Raw genomic sequence first — 19788 nt, forward strand, 5'->3', positions numbered from 1 at the left:
CTAGATATGCTTGCTGGCAATGCTGTTTGTCTGTGTGTGGGAGACTTACATAGCCAGAGAGAAGATATGACTGCAAAACTTCAACCTCAGGATGTGAGACTTAGTCCACTGACGTTTGTCACAGTCTGTCCTGATTTCACTCGTACAGAGCGAGTACTCAGGTTGTGCACGACCATCAACTGTATAGTATGAGCTCATTAATCATTCACGAAGGTTGAGCATCATTAAAAATAGGTACTAGTCAGTGTGTAGACTAGTAATACTCAACGTGTGGCTCTTTTGTGGGGATTTGTGGCTCTTTTATGTCTTAATTTGAAAAATTATTCCCCCAGAAAACCTTAATAAAAGGGAAACTTTGACCTCAGAAATTATCCATTGCAAGCCGCATTAATCAGTTTGTTTTCCACGTATTAAGGCAAAGTCAAAGTCTCCTGTCCCTTTAAAAATGGTCATATTGCTGCAGAATGGGTGTGTTTCTAGCCTAACTCTAGGGTGGATGTGTAAGAAGGAAGAGGGTCGTTGTTGCTGTCTGAAAAAAGTCTTAACATGCATGTCTAAACAAAAAAAAAAAATCTGCTCAGCAGCAGTGCACAAAATATCACAATGTGTTGCAATGCATTTGAGCCTGGAAGTTTGCAAGACATATTTTTGTTTACATCACAAACAAGCTCTTAACTACTAAAGTGACCCTGGGGATGACGCTCTTTCCTCTTCTAAGCAGGTTTGCAGACCTACTGCCACCTGTTATATCAGACTGATAGACTGGGCAAAGCCTGAGTGATGACGGCTATTTGTAACTTGAACTTTAAAAACAGGAGCAAAGCTGAGGTGGGTCTTAAGCCTCCTGAGGAGAGGCACGGTACAAAACAATCATACCTAATGTGAAAATGCCCTTAAACCTTTTCACCATTGTCTTAAAATGCAAAACATTTTCTTTATCTCACGCGTGGCTCTCATCATCCTCCGTACGATCAGGAGCAGCTGTTGTATAAATCACTGTCAGACAGGATCGGGGTCACAGCCACATCAGGAAGTGTTTTTAAGGCCTTCATGTGATGGTGAGATTACAGATAAAGACAGATGAAGCTGGGAATACTGGATGATCCAGTTTACACCTGCAGGAAGCTGCAGACTGTCCCAGCATGCACCGAGAAACAACACGGCACATTTTCCTCCCACTATGATAAAAACAGAGATACTGAATGTGTGAAAATGCACTTTTATGCAACAGATTTTTGTTATATAAGTTTAAATAAGATAGCTTTATCTTAGAAACTGAGAAAGTTGGAGAGTTCCTCCATGCATTTACAGCAGATTCCTATATATCATGATGTTATCATTTGGATATCATCATTTATAAATCTGTTTGTGCACAACAGTCCCACTGTGTGCTTTATTCTGTCCAGCTCATTTTTACTGCACAGATCAAGCAACTTCCACAGTTGCAAAAATATTTAAATATAAATATGATTTAAAATGATAGAGAAGGTTACATCGCTTACATTTACACTAGTTAGAATAATTTACCCTAGTGTTATTAGAAAACATGCCTCTTGTCCAGATTCTATCCTGTCCTGCCTTTATTTATCACAGTCTGTTAATAACAACAGAGCTCTGCAGAGTCAGCGCTGGCTGGTGTGCCTTGCAAACAGACAAAATGGGTTAAGCTCTTGATGACGCCTGAGGACAATTTAGACTTCCAAATTCACCTCGCCTGCACGTCTTTGAGATGGGACTGGCTGCTCAAGCAAGCCACGCTAACTGTGGAAACATCTCTGTCCCCTAAACCACGGGTCAGACAGAAGTCTAGCTACAAGACGAGGCAAAACTTTCTGGCTGTTATGCATAGAACACCTATTGTTTGGCATGAATGAGGACTGTTATACTGACTTATTTGCAACAGTTCTGTTTTTGTCAGGAAAAAAAAAAAAAAAGAGAGAAACCAGACATTTGGAGCCGTCTATGTGGGCTCAATGGAATAACCAGTTTAAAGCTGGAAATATCCAATCTTTGGTGAAGTTCTCTAACCTGACACGCCAGATGGATTTGTTTCACACATCCATCTGGGAAAGTTTCAATAGGAAACATTTGAGAAAAGGCAGAGGATTTGAAAAAAACTCGGAGTGTGATTGAGTGAACGTTCTGTCTGTCGCATCTCTACGGGCCAATCGGAGCAACAAAACACGTGACGTAGCCACTATCGAGCCGCGCGTGCGCAGCTACTGAGGAATTACGCGAAACATGGCTTTAGACATGTAACTTTAGACATGTAAGTACTCGACTTTTGTCGTTTTCGAAAAGAAAACAACTCACTGCTCTTCTTTGTTTTTTTAACGAAGAAATGTCGTCAAGTTCTGATAAAACTGGTGCTTTAGCAGTATCCATGCTAATCTCTTCCTCCATAACTGCACCAGCTCTTGCTGCTACTTTTTTACATCATGACTCCGCTGTGCCTGAAAGTACTGCCCCTCATCGCTGATTGGTCCTGTCACTTTCTAACCGGGCCCAAATGGTTCAGATGGGTGCTTTGCAAGATGGATTCGCCAGTGAGAAACAAGGAAACCGGCGCATCCATCTGCTTTGCAAGGTTAGAGGTTCTCTGGATTATTCCTGCAACAGTTCCATCATTTAGAGCAGTGGTTCCCAAAGTGGAGGTCTCTTGCACTCTTATTTTGGGGCTGAAAAGTTAGCTGATTTAGAAGAGCTGGTGTGACCTCTAATAAGCAAAGCTAATATTAACAACACACTGTATTTTACCGGGGGGAATCCCTCATGATAGCGCCACACTTCTTGGCATTTAAGGAGTCATATGTGTTGATAAATAAATGCTGTAGCTGATGCATGATGCTAATCAAGGCACTGATTACCTGTTGAAACACGACATGCATCATGTTTAAAACCAGCTGTTGGCAGCTTGACAAACTGACTCAGAGGCAACGCCACCAGCCAACCTGGTTTGAGCTGCAAAAGCTCAACTCAAAAAGCTGTAAGCGTCCCTTAAAATGCTCTCTAAATGGAGTTGTTGCATCTTGAATTTCTGGTCTGAGCAGGGCTTCAGGGCTGTTCTCAAATGCTGCTCAAAGAAAATGGTGCCCAAAATCAGCTGATGGAAAACTGACTGAACTTTGAGCGGAGAACTCAGTTTCCATCATGTTCGCCTCATCATCTTAATATTTAAATAAAAGAGAAAATGTCTCTCGACATACATTTGGAATGTGCAGTACTGAGTTTGATTTTGGCTCATTCATACCTTCAAATACTAATTTGGAAGTCCTGAAATATCCTTCTGTGTCCTTGTGAACAGAAATAATTTAGCCATGTTGTAAGTAAGTAAAACAGCTCTGTGTGCACTTACGTTAAAGCTTATTTATCTCAGCTTTACCATCTCAGTTATGCTCACTAAGCATTAAAGGTAGAAAGAGTGAGCAAAAGCTGAACATTTGAACCTATGTTTAATTTTTCTGACTTTATGGGGTTTTTATGGGTCTAGAAGTAAAAAAATTTAACGTTGGGTTGACATGTTCAACATCTTTAAAGGTAATATATAAAGACAAAGTCAGGAGTATTCAAGAAAAACAGCCTATGTTATCTTTGCACCTTATTTTTATGCACAAAACTCCTGAATCATGGTGGGAGGATAGACTGGAACAACTGTGCATATCAGCTGAAAAAGTCATATTTACTCTGGTGATTTCCTGGAAATTCTGCAGAAAATTCTGCAATATTTGGTTGGAAACCCAGCTCAACAAACATAAAACTGACTGAAACACATTCTAATGTGACTGAACCCTCTTTTAATTAAATTATTATTAAATAGTGAGTTTTTTGATACATTAAGAGTTTTATTCTCTGATAAGGGATTTTAACTTCGACAGAAACCCTGTAGAGCTTTCCTCCATTACTACCATCACTTCCTACTGGTTTTATGTCTCTTTTTAATCCTCACCCTTGCTTTAAACCATGACGACTGACTTTAATAACACAGAAATGTAAATTCTGGTCTACTTTAAGCAAATATGACAGTTTGAAAAATACGTTTTTGCTCCGTATCGCTCTTATTTAACGGAGGAACATTCAAGTGATCACTGTCTTGTAAAATGTCCTCAATGTTTAAACACAAGGCTGTTTTAATCTCTGATTTAAAGCTCTTAAATCCCTAGAGCCAGGAGGATAAAACCATCATTTCTCTTCAACATATCGCTCTTTTACTCCTAATTTCACAGCCGTTAGCAGTAAACAAAGACGACTCTGTGCGGTTGAGGATGATTAGACGTCATGTGAGACTTTCTTGAATGAATTTGCTTCAACAACATTTAATTTTCTTCTTTTCTTTTCATCCAAAAACATCATGTGAAGGTAAATGCACTTAAAAAGTGTTAAAATGGTGCTGGATGGGCAGATATGTTCTGTCAGGCAAGTAACGTTGGCCTTCACCTTGTTTGGATTTTCCATAAATGTGCATTCTGGTGGAAACAAAGGCTTTAACCTCCGTCCTGCGGGATGATTTCTAGTGCATTTTAGGCCTTATAGCACCATCTGCTTTCACAATGTAGACCTTGAAACCCTCACTAACGGCATGGCAGCTGAGAGAAGTACAAACCTTGACCTGCTGTCTTAAATGGAGGAGGGTTTTCAGTCAAACCAGCTCACTAAAAAGGTTTCCTTTGTATGTGGGATTATGAAGTACTGAGGGAGAAAAGATGGTGAAACTGGATGAAAACACATATGAAAAGTGAGTCTTACACAACCTTTTTTTTAACGGTGTGTCCAAATCTACCCGACTTGCTTTAATCATCATCCAAATCAGACTGCATCCTCTTTATTTTCATAAATAAACTCTACCCTGTCATTTTAGGTCATACAACAGCCACAGTTTTTTCCATTTTTCTCCTTTGATGACCTATTTTTCCTCAAAGAGCCCTTTGATTTTACCAGGATTATAACTTGTCAATAAAACTTCCTTCTCCCCCTCCTTCCTCTCCATCTTCACAGCTGCTTTTCCCATTTTATAACCTTAATAATTTGATTTAAAGATAATTAAATAAGCAATAAAATGGGACAAATTTACACAAACATGCCTCTCTTCTTTTTCTTTTTTTTTTTATCTCTCCTCACAAACCTTAAACAAATCTGTGCTTCATAAGGCCGGGCAGTGGAGAGCTAACAGGCTATGGCTAAAGAAGGCTAAAGGCTAGCCACCAGACTGCCAAAAAAGGCAAAGAGTGAGCCAGCTATGCTAGCTGACTGATTTAAAGTTTGCTTGGCTAAGTGCTAGCTGATCTTCAGTAGCAAAACGACAGCTAAACACAAAAATAGCTGTCTAGAATAACTACTCTATGGTTATTAGCCGGCTGACTGTTGCCTAGCTAACAGGCACAAAGCTAGCGTAGTAACACAGGCTAGCTAAACACTGCTAAAGAAATTAGCCAGCTAACAGGTTTAGTTGGATTATTTGTGTTGTGATTTAACTTGAAAATGACAACAAAAGCCTGAAAAAGCTCCCCAAAGTGATCAAAAACAACAAACATGTGATTTCATATGAAACACAAGAAAGCTAGCTCTTGTCTGCAGATATAGCAAGTTAACTGCTAGCCCATTTAAAGGTAAACTGATTACAAAGTGACGGCTAACAATTAAAAAAGCCAGCTAACAACCTAAAATTAAAGCTATAGGCTTGCTTAACCCTTAGCTAGTAAAGTTAGCCAGCTAACGTGCTAAGCTAGGGATGCAGGGGCTTTGTTTTGTGTTGTAGTTTTAGTAAAAGTGACAACAAACATCTACCAGTGCTCCCAAACTGACACAGAAAACATGCAGTGATATGACAGAGAGGCTAGCAGGCTAAAAGAAGCATTTTTGCAGCTTTGACCTTAGTATTATGAGGAAATATCTCACTGAGTTTGCCAAATGCTTGGTGTTTGACAATAAAAAGCTTTTAAATGAAGATATGTTTGGTAAATTTATCGCAGTAGCTGGGTCAAGATCATGTAGGGAGTAAGAGCCAACTTTAATGACTGGTTCTGGTGAAAATATGTGCCAAAAAGTCTGTTAAGAAGGAGTCTATCGCGCTTCCGCCCCTCTGCAGACAGAGGTCAGTGCTCTAAGAAAGGACCAGTACGTATAAAAACCATTTCAGCCGGTGTAGCTGAGTTGGTAGAACAGGTGCCCATAAGCTTTGGCTTAAGTCCTCATTGACTGGTCACAGGGTTGATTCCCAGTCCCAGTGCATGTTTGGTGCAGGTCTTTCCCCACTCTCTCCATGTTTTTTATGTCTGTCTTTAGTTGTCCTATCAAATAAAGGCAGAAATGCCCCAAAAATCATATTAAACAAAAAAACCCAAAATATTTCAGTGGATTCTTCCTCACTGGCAAATCCAAACAAGACAATGGAGCACATAAAATCACTTTTTGCACTCTAACAAGAGGCAGAGGACTAACGCCTCAATGCACACTTCAGCAGAGTTAAACTAGTGCATGTCAAAACTTTTGTCCTGTGCACATTATTCAAGTATGAAAACTGATTTCTGGAGGCTGGAGCCTTTCCCAGCTGCCTGTCACTGGGCGAGAGGTGGGGTACACCTTGGACTGGTCACCAGCCAATCAGCAGGGGTGACACAGAGAGACACCTGCAGCCAATTTAGAGTCTCCGTTTAAGCTAATGAGCATGCTTTTGGTCTGTGGGAGGAAGCTGGAGGAATACCCATGCTTGCAAACGCTGCACAGAAAGGCCCTGATCTGGGCTCAGACCAGGAACCTTCTTGCTGTGATGCAACAGTGTGCAGATATGGCCTTATAAGAATAAGTTGTTTTAGGTGTTTAATCGTCTCCTAGCTGAGCTAAATGGTTCCTTTGCTAAAAGCATAAAAACGTCTGTGAAGCACTTTTTAAAACCTCCATTTCTTTGTTTCGTCATGTGGTTTGTACCTTCTGTGGTGCAAACTGCACAATCTTTTCATTTAATTGAACTGAATGCTTAAACATTTTTAAAAATTTGGATCCTGATAAAAAATTAGTTAAGAACCACTGTGTTATAGCTGCAAAAGAATCCATGCATTGTAAATGTGCAGGGGTTTAATTGCAATATATGGTGGTTAAAAACTCTGTTTTTAAAACCAAAGTTTAAATTCTGGTGTCATGTCAACCCTTTTAGTTTGTCAATAAGCATATTAGTCATTTGTAGATATAACCTTATAACATTAAGGTCATTTAAAGTTGTTTTTGGTGTTAAATCGACTCCTAGCTCAGCTAAATAGTTCCTTTGCTAAAAGCCTAAAAAGTCTTGTTCCCTCCATCAGCACCATGTTTTTTCTTTGTGTGTTTGTGTTTGGAGCTACAGAGTGTGGTGTAGTGATTGTCAGAGCAATCATTTCTTGTGTTTATGTGGTCACTTCACATAAACACCTCTATCATTTTTTTTAAAGATTGAGGAGTCTGAACGCACCCCAATGTTTCCATAAAGTTTCCTTCAGCGCGGCTTACATCCCAGCCCGGCCACTCTGCACATTTAACACTCCAACTCCACGTTTCCTTGGCTGTTTTTGTTTTGAACGCACTCCAAAGATGCTGGAAAAACCAGCGTGAAAAAACAAGCACTCTTCAAACTGGATCAAACCAGTTTTATTCAGTTCCAGCTGACTGCTTCCCGCCATGGCGAGCGGGATGCATTCACTCTCAGCTGACCAGCTTGGGCAGAACCGTCCGAGGTTGGATGTTTCCGTTGGCATCGGTGATCGCCGCCAAGTTAGTCCTGGTTTTGGAGGAGGAGGACGTTGTGGTTGAGGAGGTGGTGGCGAGCTTGGAGATGGAGGTGATGGTGCCGTCGGTGGTGGTGGTTCCCCGTTTGGAGGAGGAGGAGGTCTTATCCCCTGTGGTTGTTCCTGATGGTGGTTTGGGAAGTCGTCTCCTCAGCCACGGGTGGCGTAGCGCCTGGCTGGGCGTCATCCTGAGCGCTGGATCCCACTCCAGACACTGTTTGAGGAAGTCCAGGAACAGCGGGTCGTCGCAGCCCTTCAGCGCTGCGCTCCAGTCCCTGCTACCTGGCGGGCCACGTACTTTACCTCGCCGTGAGCGGCCACCGTTCAAGACGGTGGTGCCATCAGGGAGGGTGGTGACGGTGCAGTATCGCGGGTAGCCTTTAGACGACACAAAGTTCTTTGCTCTCTTGGAGGCGTCAAGGAGCTTCTGACTGGGCATGCCCAGAATTTCGATGATGCAGGCAAGCTGGTCGGCTTCGTCTTCGCCCGGTAACAGAGGGTAACCAGTGAGCAGCTCAGCCAGGATGCAGCCCAGGGACCACATGTCAATCGGCATCCCGTACCTGGAGCCTGGGGGAGAAGATCAATGGGTCAAAATCAGCAAAGATTAGCAAAGTTGTAGGCCTCGCAAGCATAAATGAACCTCTACACTCTCAGTGATTATAAAGCCGAGTTTATGATCATAATCGAAGTGAAGCCAAAGCAGTTTTTAATGTTGGGGAAATGCTGCCTTCCTCTGGGCATTTGTCCTTACCCAGAATGACCTCCGGCGCTCTGTAGAACCTGGACTGAATGTATGTGTAAACTCTCTGATGTTCATAACAGCTGGAGCCAAAATCTATGACCTGGAGAGAGACAGAAAGAAGGTTTTACAGACAAATTCAGAACTTTCAGCAGCACAAACGAGACTTCTCTACTGTACCTTGATGCCACTGCGTCCCTGCTGCTTGAGTAAAATGTTCTCGGGTTTGAGGTCGCAGTGGATGATGCGGTTCTTATGCAGCGAGTCCAGACACTGAAGGATAGAGTGGGCAAACTTCCTGACCAGCGGGAGGCTGAAGCCCTGGAACTTGTTCTTCTTGATGAGCTCGTACAGGTTCATGCTGAGCAGCTCGAAGGTCATGCAGATGTGGTTCCTGAAGGTGAAGTTCTCCAGCATGTGGATGACGTTCATGCTCGAGTCCTTGTCCTGCTTCTTCAGGTGCTCCAGGATGCGAATCTCCTCTGCCGCCTGCCGGTGGAAGCGCTTCTCATTGCGGACCATCTTCAGAGCCACGTGGGCCTGACACTTGTGGTCAAAGGCTTTCACGACCTGCAGAGGAGAGGAGATCAGGACTGAACATGTTTTACTTCTGCAACTGGTATTCCGATTGGTGTCCCTGCACTTTCCATGCACTGAGAATGCTGTCCAGCTGACCGCCACTATCCTGACTACAGGAGAAGTTTGCACTACTGAGCTTTTTTGTTGATTTAAGAGAACTGTAGAAACAAAGTTGCTGGAGTAAATGATGTAGGTTTTGAAATGATAAGCTTTGAAGTTGGTCGTAGCTTCGCCAAGCATAGGAGAGAAGACGGACTTTACTGAAGCCCAGCTGGTGCACCAGGACCCTGGGGTTATATGAGACGACCAAGAGTTTGTTCTTGCTTCTGGCATGACTGCTTTCTAAAATGAACAGCTCCAGGGTTTGAGAGTTTGATTGTTGTGTTTAATTCTTCCCCAACACACCAGCAAAAAACAATAACACTCTTCGGTTTCTGAACAACTCCAAACAATCAAGAAACCAGACTAACTCTTAAATTAAACCAAATATCAAACGGTCAGAGGAGGAAGCTTAAACACCTCACAGCAGCTTTAAAATGCAACTTCTGCTCAGCATTAACTTCCCTGATTGAGTCAGAAGGATTATTAGGGATCAACTGTGGTAATAAACTTCCTGAGTAAGTTTTGCAACACAAAGATCATTATGGTGAGGTTGGTTGTAAGAACATTGCATCAACAGTTATTCTGGTAGATTTTTAACACAAGAAATGCACAAAGAAATTAGGATTTTTACGTATTTTTGTTTGTAAATGTAGTTAAATGATAAAATCTGAATGATGTTCCTAAGTGTCTGTTTCCCCATTCAGCTAAACACTCTTTTAAATTTCTTTTAACCGAGAAAATCTTCAGAAAACAGTCAAATTCCTCACTGGGTCATTGAGACAGCGATGTGATGTGAGCCTAATATACTCTCTTCAGTGTGGCTAACATTAGCAGCTAGCTCCGCCAGCCATCGTTCTTCTTTGCAGATTAATATCGTGCTTCCTCTTTCACTTCGGTTAAGTAGTTATACGCACGTTAAACCCTCGACAGCCTGCATACCATTTTATTTCCATTTACTACTTCCTTAACCTGGCACCCCAGATAGATTTGTTTCACACATTCATCTGGAAAACCACTCATACATAGCGTTTGGGAAAGGGCAGAGCCTTTGAAAAAAAACTCAGAGGGTGATTGGATGAACGTTCTGTGTCACATCTTTATGGGCCAATCAGATCAACAAAACACGTGACGACTGTAGACATGTCAGTACACGACTTTTGTCGTTTTTGAAAAGGAAACAACTCACTGCTGATCATTGCACTTCTTTTAACGAAGAAATGATGTAGAGTTCTGATAAAACTGGCGCTTTAGCAGCATCCATGCTAAGCTCTTCCGCCATAATTGCACCGGCCTCTTGTTACTGCTTGCTTACATCACGACTCCGCCATGCCTGAAAGTACTGCCCCTCGATGCTGATTGGTCCTGTCAGTTTCTAACTGGGCCAAAATGGTTCAGATGGAAGCTTTGCAAGATGGATTCCCCAGTGAGAAACAGGGAAACGGGCGTATCCATCCTCCTGTAAGCATCAAGGCCATCCACAATCTCGCCCCCCCTTATCTCTCCGATCTCCTCCACATAGCCAGCTCCTCCCACTCCCTCAGATCCTCCTCCTCCATCCACCTCACGGTGCGCTCTGCCTGTCTCAGCACCATGGGGAGCAGAGCTTTCAGACGCTCTGCTTCCTAACTCTGGAACTCAGTCCCACCAGACATCCGAAATATTGACTCTCTCCCTCTCTTCAAATCCAGACTCAAAACCCACCTGTTCAGGATAGCCTATTCTTTGTAATTACTTTGTCCCATTTTAAACTGTGCTAGCTTTTATCTATTGTTTTTATTGTACTTGTTTTTATCTGTAAAGCGACCTTGAGTGTTGAGAAAGGCGCTTATAAATAAAATGTGTTATTATTATTACTTAAAGTGGTCACAGTAAGAGTCATTGTTAGTTTAATATCCAGGAAAATGAGCGTCATATTCCACACGCAGCTCTCTCTGCGGTCCTACCTGTCCAAAGCTGCCCTTTCCGATGACCTTGAGGACTTCGTAGCGGTACGAGATGTGGTCATGTGGAACGTGGATATAGGATCCCTGATCGTCATCATAGCCGCCATTGTTGGCTCCACCCATCACCCCTGATCTCTTCTTGGCATTCGGACCAACAAAAAACACTGAGGAGAGGAAGAAGACGAGGATAAAGCCACTGATCGGGTTGTTGGCATTTCTTTAAAGATAAAAAGGAAAGGGAACGAACCTTCTGGGTAGCTGAAGACCTCATGGTGCTCGAACGACGACATCTTGGACATGAACTGCTTCATGGCCTGCTCGGGGGACAGGGCGGTGGGCTTTGGCTTGCTGTCCGTCGACTTGTTGGAGGTGGCGCTGCCCTGCCGGCAGTGGTGGGGCGTCTCCGAGGTCGACGTCTGGCGGTCGGGCAGCGGCAGGCCCGGCCGGGTGGAGCTGAGAGGAGCCAGGCCGTTGGGCTGGGAGGTGAGGACCGGGCGCTTGTTGGTGTTCTCCTCGTACAGCTGCGTGACGTGGACCTGCGACTGCGACGAGAGCTGGACGGCGTCCGACATGGCGGCTTTAGAGCCTCCCTGAAGAGAGAGACACAGATGTAAAATCAGTCTCAGAAGTGGAACAACACATGAAATTTGCTCCTTGACTTATCTCAACTTTCACCTAAAGAGCTGCATATGAGAAATAAAGTCCTAATCAGTTGACCCAGATATTACATGGACTTTAACCTGCCAGCTCCTGGGTACAAGGTCTGAATAATATCCCACTGGCCTGATGTGTGAGGAAAGCAGACTGCTTATTCACAGCAATGACTCTGAATTCACCTCTTGCTGCTAGTAAATTTTAGATTTACATGTTTTTTGATGATACTAGGAACCAATCTTAACATTTTATCTGGTTACTGATGCACAACAAACTCATGGTTTGGATTAGGGTATATTTCCAGCAGTTTAAAATACATCCGACAAAAGTCAATCCTACAAATCGATATGTAGATTACTTTCAGAACACTCTTTGGTTAGATTTTATGACAATAATCCACAGCAACTCTCTGGGCTGAAACGCCTTGTTGATGGCAACAGTCGGAGCAGAATGAGGCTGGTTTGAGCACAGAAAGGGAACAATAACCACTCATTACAACCGAGGCTGCAGAACAGCATTTCTGAGCACACAACAGGTTGAACCCTGAGGCAGATGGGCTCCAGCAGCAGAAGACTTAACAGGATGCCACTCCCGTCAGCTAAGAACAGGAAACTGAGGCTACAGCTCACACTAGCTCAACAAATTTAGTCAAAAGAGGACTGGAACTGCACTGTCTGGCCTGAGTCTCAAATTTGGCTGCCACATTCAAATGACAGAGGCAGAATTTCACATCAGGCTGCTGCTGGTGTAATAGTTTAATTTTCCTGGTGTTCTTTGGGGGCCTCAGAACCTTAGAATCATTAAAACACAAAAGCCTGCTTCAATATTGCTGCCCATCCCTTTATGACCACAGTGTACGTGCTATTTGATGGCTACTTCCAGTGCCAAATCACAAAGCTTTGTTCTTCTGGTGTCACGAACATGACAGTAAGTTCACTGTACTCAAATCTTCTCCACAGTCATTGGTGCAGCTTTAAAATGTGGTGGAATGGGAGATTCCGATCACGGAAATCTGCAGTATTTTTGTGAGGCTATCATGCCAATATAAACAAACCTCAGGAAAGTTGCAAACACCTTACTAAACCCAGTTCTGAAATAAGAAAAGGCCATCCAGCTGGGTTGGATAGAATGAGTGCACGACATAACAATGCTCACGCAGAATTCAGACACCAGTACATCATGGCATATTCACTATCTTTCACCTTTTTTTGCATTTTTTCTTGATAGAAATTTCCTGTTCTTTCTCCCAAAGGTGTCCTGGACCATCTGCCTTCTTTGTTTTCATAAGTTTCAACATATGTTGTCAACTTAATTGTGTCCAAAAAGTCCAAGAACAACTCAAGAGTGTATCTTTCTTGCTGGCAACTGCTCTGGTTGCCCGGCAACAGAGTATATATATAATACTAATAATGAAAGTAATAATAATAATAATAATATATTTACAGAAAACTAATTATACATGCTTATGAAGAACTGTCAGCCATTAAGAATTAAGTACATCAGCACTGTGAACCAAACTGAACCTAAATGCAGCACCTTCAGCTATCATCTTTTAAAAAAAACTTGTTGTCGTCCACTCAAAGCAGCTGAGGTAAAATCACCCAAACTTTGCTGTATGTCCTGATAGTTAAACATATTAAAGCTCCAGTATGAAACATTCGATAAGAACCATGTAGAATCAACTCTACTCCCCCTCCCTTCCTGTTCCGTCTCCATGTTTGAGCTCTGTAGCTCCGCCCCCCGTAGCTCTTCTCACGTTCCTCCTCGCAGATGTGCATGTTTGCTGAATCCAATACTGACAATGGCAATGCGCTCGTGGAGTGATTTTGCTCCACTTTTCCACTGAAATCAACGGCAGAATTACAGGTTAGAAAACACCTTATCTCAGCATGAACGAATTCTACATAGGACTGAACACCGCTGATAACTCTGCTACAGCGGCCAATAGGAAAACTCCCTCTGAGCTGAGCTTTGATTGGCTGTGAATGCTAGCCTCCTCATTGGCTGGAGCATCGTCCCTCGCTGGTTTTCCTCTAGTGAGAATGCAGCGCAAGGAGGCGTTGCAGAAGTGTGTTATTCTGTTAGATGGCTTCGATAACAAGACACTGAATAAATCGCTTACTATAGTTTTAATCTTAATGTTCAATTCTGTGTTGAAACCAGCAGGATGAAAGGTAGTTAGCTAATTAAACAAGGGAAAATGATGTTATGTTATGAAGTGTTTGGGTCTGGTTGGTACGGAGCCTCTTAAGGAGGGGAAAAAAATTAATATGATGATGGAATTGTTTTTTTTTTGGATATGATGATGGGGAATGGGTGTTTTTTTTTTTCTTTAAACAGTTTGCAAGATCTCGCAAAAGTTTGCGGACAAAGATAAAGAAATAGAGCTGAACGATTTTGGAAATAATCCAATTGCAATTTCTTTCCCCCAGAAACGCAATTATTCCTTAACTTTCTTTTATTCCTAAACAAGGGCTAACCAATTCTTTAAAAATGTTGAACTCTGATTATTTTGACTCGTATCGCAAATTGGATAAGGATTGTTGCATTAAGGGGTTTTTGTCATTCTTACATTTAATATGAAAAAAATACAAAAATTAAGAAGGTAGGATTTTTTTGTTGACTATTCTAAAAAAAATGGCACTTGAATGATTGCATGATATGTCATGTATAACATCTCTGCTGCAAAAAAAGTTTAAAACTGGTGTTTTGACACAAATTTTAATGCCCAAAAAATATTGCACCTTCTGCGATATGAAAACTGCCGTAGGCCATACTGCGATTTAATCTGATTTTCGATGAATTGCCCACCCCTATAAGGAAATGTAGTCTTTTGTGTGATAAATGAATAAATTCAGCTGTTTAGAGGGGACATATGTTTTCTCAGTGATATAAAACAGCTGTCAGAGTTAATGCTCTGAGATTTGTTGCCTTTTATCTATTAGACTTATTTGCACTGTTCAGCCTATTGAATGGGCTTAATAATTAATTTAGTCTGTTACTGACTGTGTAAATCAATGCCCATAAATGAATGTAATAGCTAAATAATCTTTCAATGCATTTTCTTTCATTTAACACGGAATAAGCATTTTTAAAAAACACTTTTACCACTACCCCCTACAACTCCGTTTAAAGAAATAAGAGGACCCATGAAAAAAAAAACACAAAATTAAAAACTGCTGTTATTTAAGAAAACCGTGTTTAATTGTGTTGATCTGTGTGAGCTTTAAGAAACAGTGTCAGTGTATTAAAGCCTCTAAAGGAGTGACTGTTTTCCTCTGTTTCATGCTGTTTCATTGGAAACTGTGAATAATAGACAAACAGCTGTTTCTCTCTCTCTCTCTCTCTCTCTCTCTCTCTCTCTCTCTCTCTCTCCTCTTTGTCTCTCGCTCGGAGAGGCTCTCCCTGTTGCCGTGGCGACCAGCACACCTGGGTCCTTTCAGATTACAGAGGTGTGTTTGGTTTCAGTGAGCACACACTCATGCATTCAGACACACAGACACATTGTTATTTAGTGTGAAGCGGCGGGTCTTTGAACTGCGGAGCTGGAAGAGAGCGACGAGGTAACCCGACCAATCGGAGGAGGCGGAAACACAAAGAGGAAGTGATGAAACAATAAAGCTCCCAGACACACGTGTGTCACCAGGTGTTGTTAGGTAAGGGAGGAGTCAACAAAACCAAACACTTCACTTGCATGTATCACCGTAACTACCAACAGAACAAACACAGAACAGACCAATTATGTAGCTGTCTCAGGGTAAGAAAAAAAAGTGAATTCTTAGAAATTAGGCGTGTGCTTTAAAAGGAAATACATTAGTGAAAGTCACTGGAAAATATTTAAAGAAAACTTAGATTCTAACAGATGAACCAGGACCAAGTTATAAAGATAATTACATTAGAATAATCTCTTTTTTTACTTTAACAGAGGCAAAGTTAGTTTTCAGAGCCAAAAGTTGTCTTTAAATTCACAAGGGACAAGTCCTAAAATATGGCTAAATCTAAAGTATCTGCCATAATTAACACTTGTTAGTACTGCAAGAATGTAGCTTTAAATGAAAATTAAAGTATCATAAGCAGTCCAAATATCATTATTATTATATGCTGACAGTTACAATCACTGCTCATTTCTACTAGGGATGCACAATACTGACATTTTTTAAATGTTGTTCAGACCAAAAACTTCAGTTCTGAAAAAAAAACAACAAAATTAAAGTTTCAGGATGTATGAATTCACAAATTTCTGTCCTTAAACAATTTTAAAGAGTAAGGAGTGAGGATGAAGAAAGACAAACACTTCTGCTGACGTAGGTCTGCTGGTCCTGGCTCAAACTTCACTGACTTACTTGTTCATATGGCCGAAAATCACAGCTGACACAGGCAGATTCATGTGAGTGGTAAACATTCGCAGAAATGTTCAGATCTGTTGATACCGATATCATGCCGATAATTTTGTGCAATCCTAGCCTCTTCTTAAGATCTAATTGTTTCATATCACAAAAATACATTTCAGGCAGCCACGGCTGTGCAGTAAATTCTGCCGTTTTCAGGTCCACACATGTTGTTTTTTTTTGCCATTTTGTGCAAGACAAATTCCCTTAGGGGCGATACAGCTTGCATTCATTCATTCATTCATTCATGAACAGGTGGTTTGATAGAAGCCTTTGGTGTCATTGTCTAAACACAACAACACTGCACATGCACCTCCCAGTGAAAAAGAAAACACTCACGCATGGAAAAACATCACATCATCATATCAATCATTCCAATCAATACACAAACAGTCAAGGCAGGGAAAAGTGTGTCAGTATTAAAACTGACATATGGAATAAATATGGAACAAAATACTATTAAAAATACAATATTGCACAGTTAGTACTGAAAGGCTGAGGAGCTGTGTGCTCAACTAGATAATAATTAATGCATGTCAACACATTTTAATAATACATGCTTTTACTCATACCTGTAGAGATGTGGTTGAAATGATAGTGACAGTCTCAAAATCATGTTTACATTAGAAACGTGCTTAAAAGTGTACTTAAAAGTGTAAAAGTGAGGTTTGTAAGCAGGAACATGATGTTATAAATCATTAAACACAGACAGTCTCATGATTTATGACTGTTATTTTATGACTGAAGTTTAGCAGGGACTCAGAACGCTTAAAAACACGGTCACTGGAGTGAGCTCTATTCTGCTCTTCATTTGAACCTAATCCGTTTAATCCAGAATTTATTAAAATGTGTGCTTTCTATGAATGCAATCATTTATCACAGACAGGTGCAGCACTGCAGAGCAGAACACAGCATGTGACACAGCAATTGTTCCACCTTCATTATCTTGTTTTTATGACTGTGGAAGTTAAATGTACAGTACAGTTTAATAAAGCTTCTAAACAGTGCAATGGCATTAATACTAATCTACCACTATCACTCATTAATTATGTTGTTGAATAAAGGTGAATTCAGTCAAGAAAACACTCCACAAACTTCATTCACTCTTCATTTTTCAGTGATAAATACGTCTATTAGTGAAAACTATAGTTATTATTGATATGTTTGTGCCTTTCACTGATGCGAGCCTCTGACTGGGGTGTGTTCGAGATGGATTACAGGAATCAATGCTGATGTTAACGTCACTCTGAAGCTAATGGGCTCAACAAATGCTGCATCAGTCCTGTTATACCATTAGCCCAGCCTGTGTGTGTGTGTGAGTGTGTGAGTGTGCGTCCTTCACACCAGCCTATAAACCAATCAGCTGTTTTAAGCATCCAGGAGCACAGGGCTATTATTAGCTGAGTGGCTACAGCTGACTGTAACAGAGAGCTAACAGCAGGCTAACGGATCGCTAACACGCTAACAGATCAAACTACAGCCTCTTACAGGACTCTGGAGCGGTATCATTGTTGGTTTTAGGACCTCAGAGCTTCAGGTTTAGTCACCATAAGAATACACAATTTTAAAGAAAAACAGCAACTCCAAATAAAGCCAGGAACCAGGCCAATAAATCAACTTCGAACAAAAATTAAAGCTAAAGAGGCTGAGATTTATTGATCTCAGCCTACACTGACATGTCCCGATTAAAGCCTATTCTGCAATAATATCCATGCTGAGTAATTAGATATCGAGCCAAATGCACTTCAGGTCACGCTTTCATGCTTTGCATTAACAAACATCTCCAGTAACAACCTGCAACCAGAAGTTATTTCCTGACTCTTATTCAAAAACAGTCAAAACATCGTTTCTGTGTCATTTTCACTGCCAGCCTCTTGGTCAGGCATCCCTGCATGCTCGCTCTGTGCATCTTTATATATATATATATATATATATATATATATATATATATATATATATATATATATATGTTTGCACTGATGCATAGGTTCAACATCAGTACCAACCAGTACTGGCCTTTTAGTCAGACGCCTCCCATCAACCACGAGCAGGTGATCAGCTCTGTAGATTAAGAAAAGAAAGATCGGAGTGTTTTCGTACCGTCAGAGGATTGTGGTTGTTGTTGTGGAGCCGCGGCAGGGCGACAGGCGACGTCGTCTGAGATCCACTGTGACCAGGAGAGTAGACCGGCTCGCCCGCTTTGCCTGAAAAAACACACAAAGAAAACGCATTAAAGTTTGAGGGATATGATAGGATATGATATGATAGGTTATGGTTGTGGTGGGAAGTTCTAAATGCAATACAATGCAAAATGATAACATACCATACGGTACAATATGAAACGGTAAAATCTGATACACCATCATATGATATGATGTAATGGTCCCATGGGAAAATTTATCTTGGAGGCCAGGTGCTACACATGTATTCCTCCTAATTATTAAAATCAGCTAAAACCAACAGAAGCAAACAGAGTCCAGACGTCCACAGCAAAGTATTCATCAGTACAGAACATTCAGGGTACTGCACATATGCCACACTGCACTGAATTAAAAACGTGTGCCCTATCATTTTAAATCATACAGGTCGTTTGCAGTCACATGACACCTATGATGCACGATGCCAGCTGGGGCAGGCAGTGACAAACATTAGGAATGAGTGAGAATGGAAGAAAGAAAAGTACATTAAAGCTCTAAACCAGGGGTGTCAAACTCAAGGCCCGGGGGCCAAATCCAGCCTGTGGTGCAACTATACCCGGCCCACCAGATCATATCATATTTTTATTATAACTGGCCCACCAGTATGAGGTCTGCAGATTTCCTCTAGTTTAGAAATGTGAACTTAACCTGGATGATTAATGATATCCTTGTTCAGTCATTAGAATTAGAAAGAGTTGAAATAATATGATAAAAAGTCAGAAATGTGGGAAAAGAAATTTGACATCAATGATAATATCTTTCATGTTTTCTAATTTGCATTAAACAATTATGACTTAAAGTTATTGTTTTGACTTTTTATATCAAATTTTTACCTTTTCAAGTCATAATTTGGACTTTTATCTCATATTTTTTACCATTTGTATTCACGATTTAAATTTTTGAGTCATATTTTGACATGGTGATTGTTCTAAACATGTATAGGTTCACATTTCAAATGTCAAATCAAAACTTCATGAGCAATAACAAAATTTCTTCTCATAACAGCCATAAAAAACAAATCCATGTTTGTGTTTTTCTTCTTTTAAACTGCTGACAATTCCATATAATGTGTAATAATTATTAACCAGATGTTGAAAAGTCAAGTTCAAGTACTCCTGGGAAAAGGGACCAAAGCTCTCAGACTTAGGGCGTTTCCTGACTGTTTTACAGCCATAATAACAAAATATGTCCAATTGCCATTTTTAGACTCAGTAGGTAAAGGGTTAAACAAGAGCAACAAGAGCAAATGACTTGCTCTTGTTAGGTGAGCCAAATGATCCAGGTCTATGAAAAGAGATGGAATTCCTGTCACAGTGAGCGATGGGGTTATTGTGTTAAACCATGGCAAACTGTTCTGAACCAAGCCGAACCTCTTTCTGGACCATTTCTCTGTGAGCTTCTGAAAGTTTGCTTTTATGCCCAAATGTGCCG

The 19788-nt window shown here is 41.1% G+C and overlaps 1 protein-coding gene across 1 annotated transcript in view; it reads right to left on the reverse strand.

Moving 5' to 3' along the window:
• Positions 1-2473: 2473 nt before the first annotated feature.
• The window catches only part of dyrk2 (dual-specificity tyrosine-(Y)-phosphorylation regulated kinase 2), a 39461-nt gene continuing 22146 nt past the window's right edge, over positions 2474-19788 (reverse strand). Inside the window, exons 2-7 of the mRNA XM_041780702.1 lie at positions 18260-18363; positions 11365-11707; positions 11118-11281; positions 8674-9063; positions 8506-8596; positions 2474-8321 (exon numbers count right to left, since the gene is read on the reverse strand). Coding sequence (XP_041636636.1) covers positions 7669-8321; positions 8506-8596; positions 8674-9063; positions 11118-11281; positions 11365-11707; positions 18260-18363 — 1745 coding nt within the window. The 3' untranslated portion in view covers positions 2474-7668. The remainder of the gene's footprint in view (positions 8322-8505; positions 8597-8673; positions 9064-11117; positions 11282-11364; positions 11708-18259; positions 18364-19788) is intronic.

This window comes from Cheilinus undulatus, linkage group 23, assembly GCF_018320785.1.
Source record: "Cheilinus undulatus linkage group 23, ASM1832078v1, whole genome shotgun sequence".
Classification (NCBI taxonomy): Eukaryota; Metazoa; Chordata; class Actinopteri; order Labriformes; family Labridae; genus Cheilinus; species Cheilinus undulatus.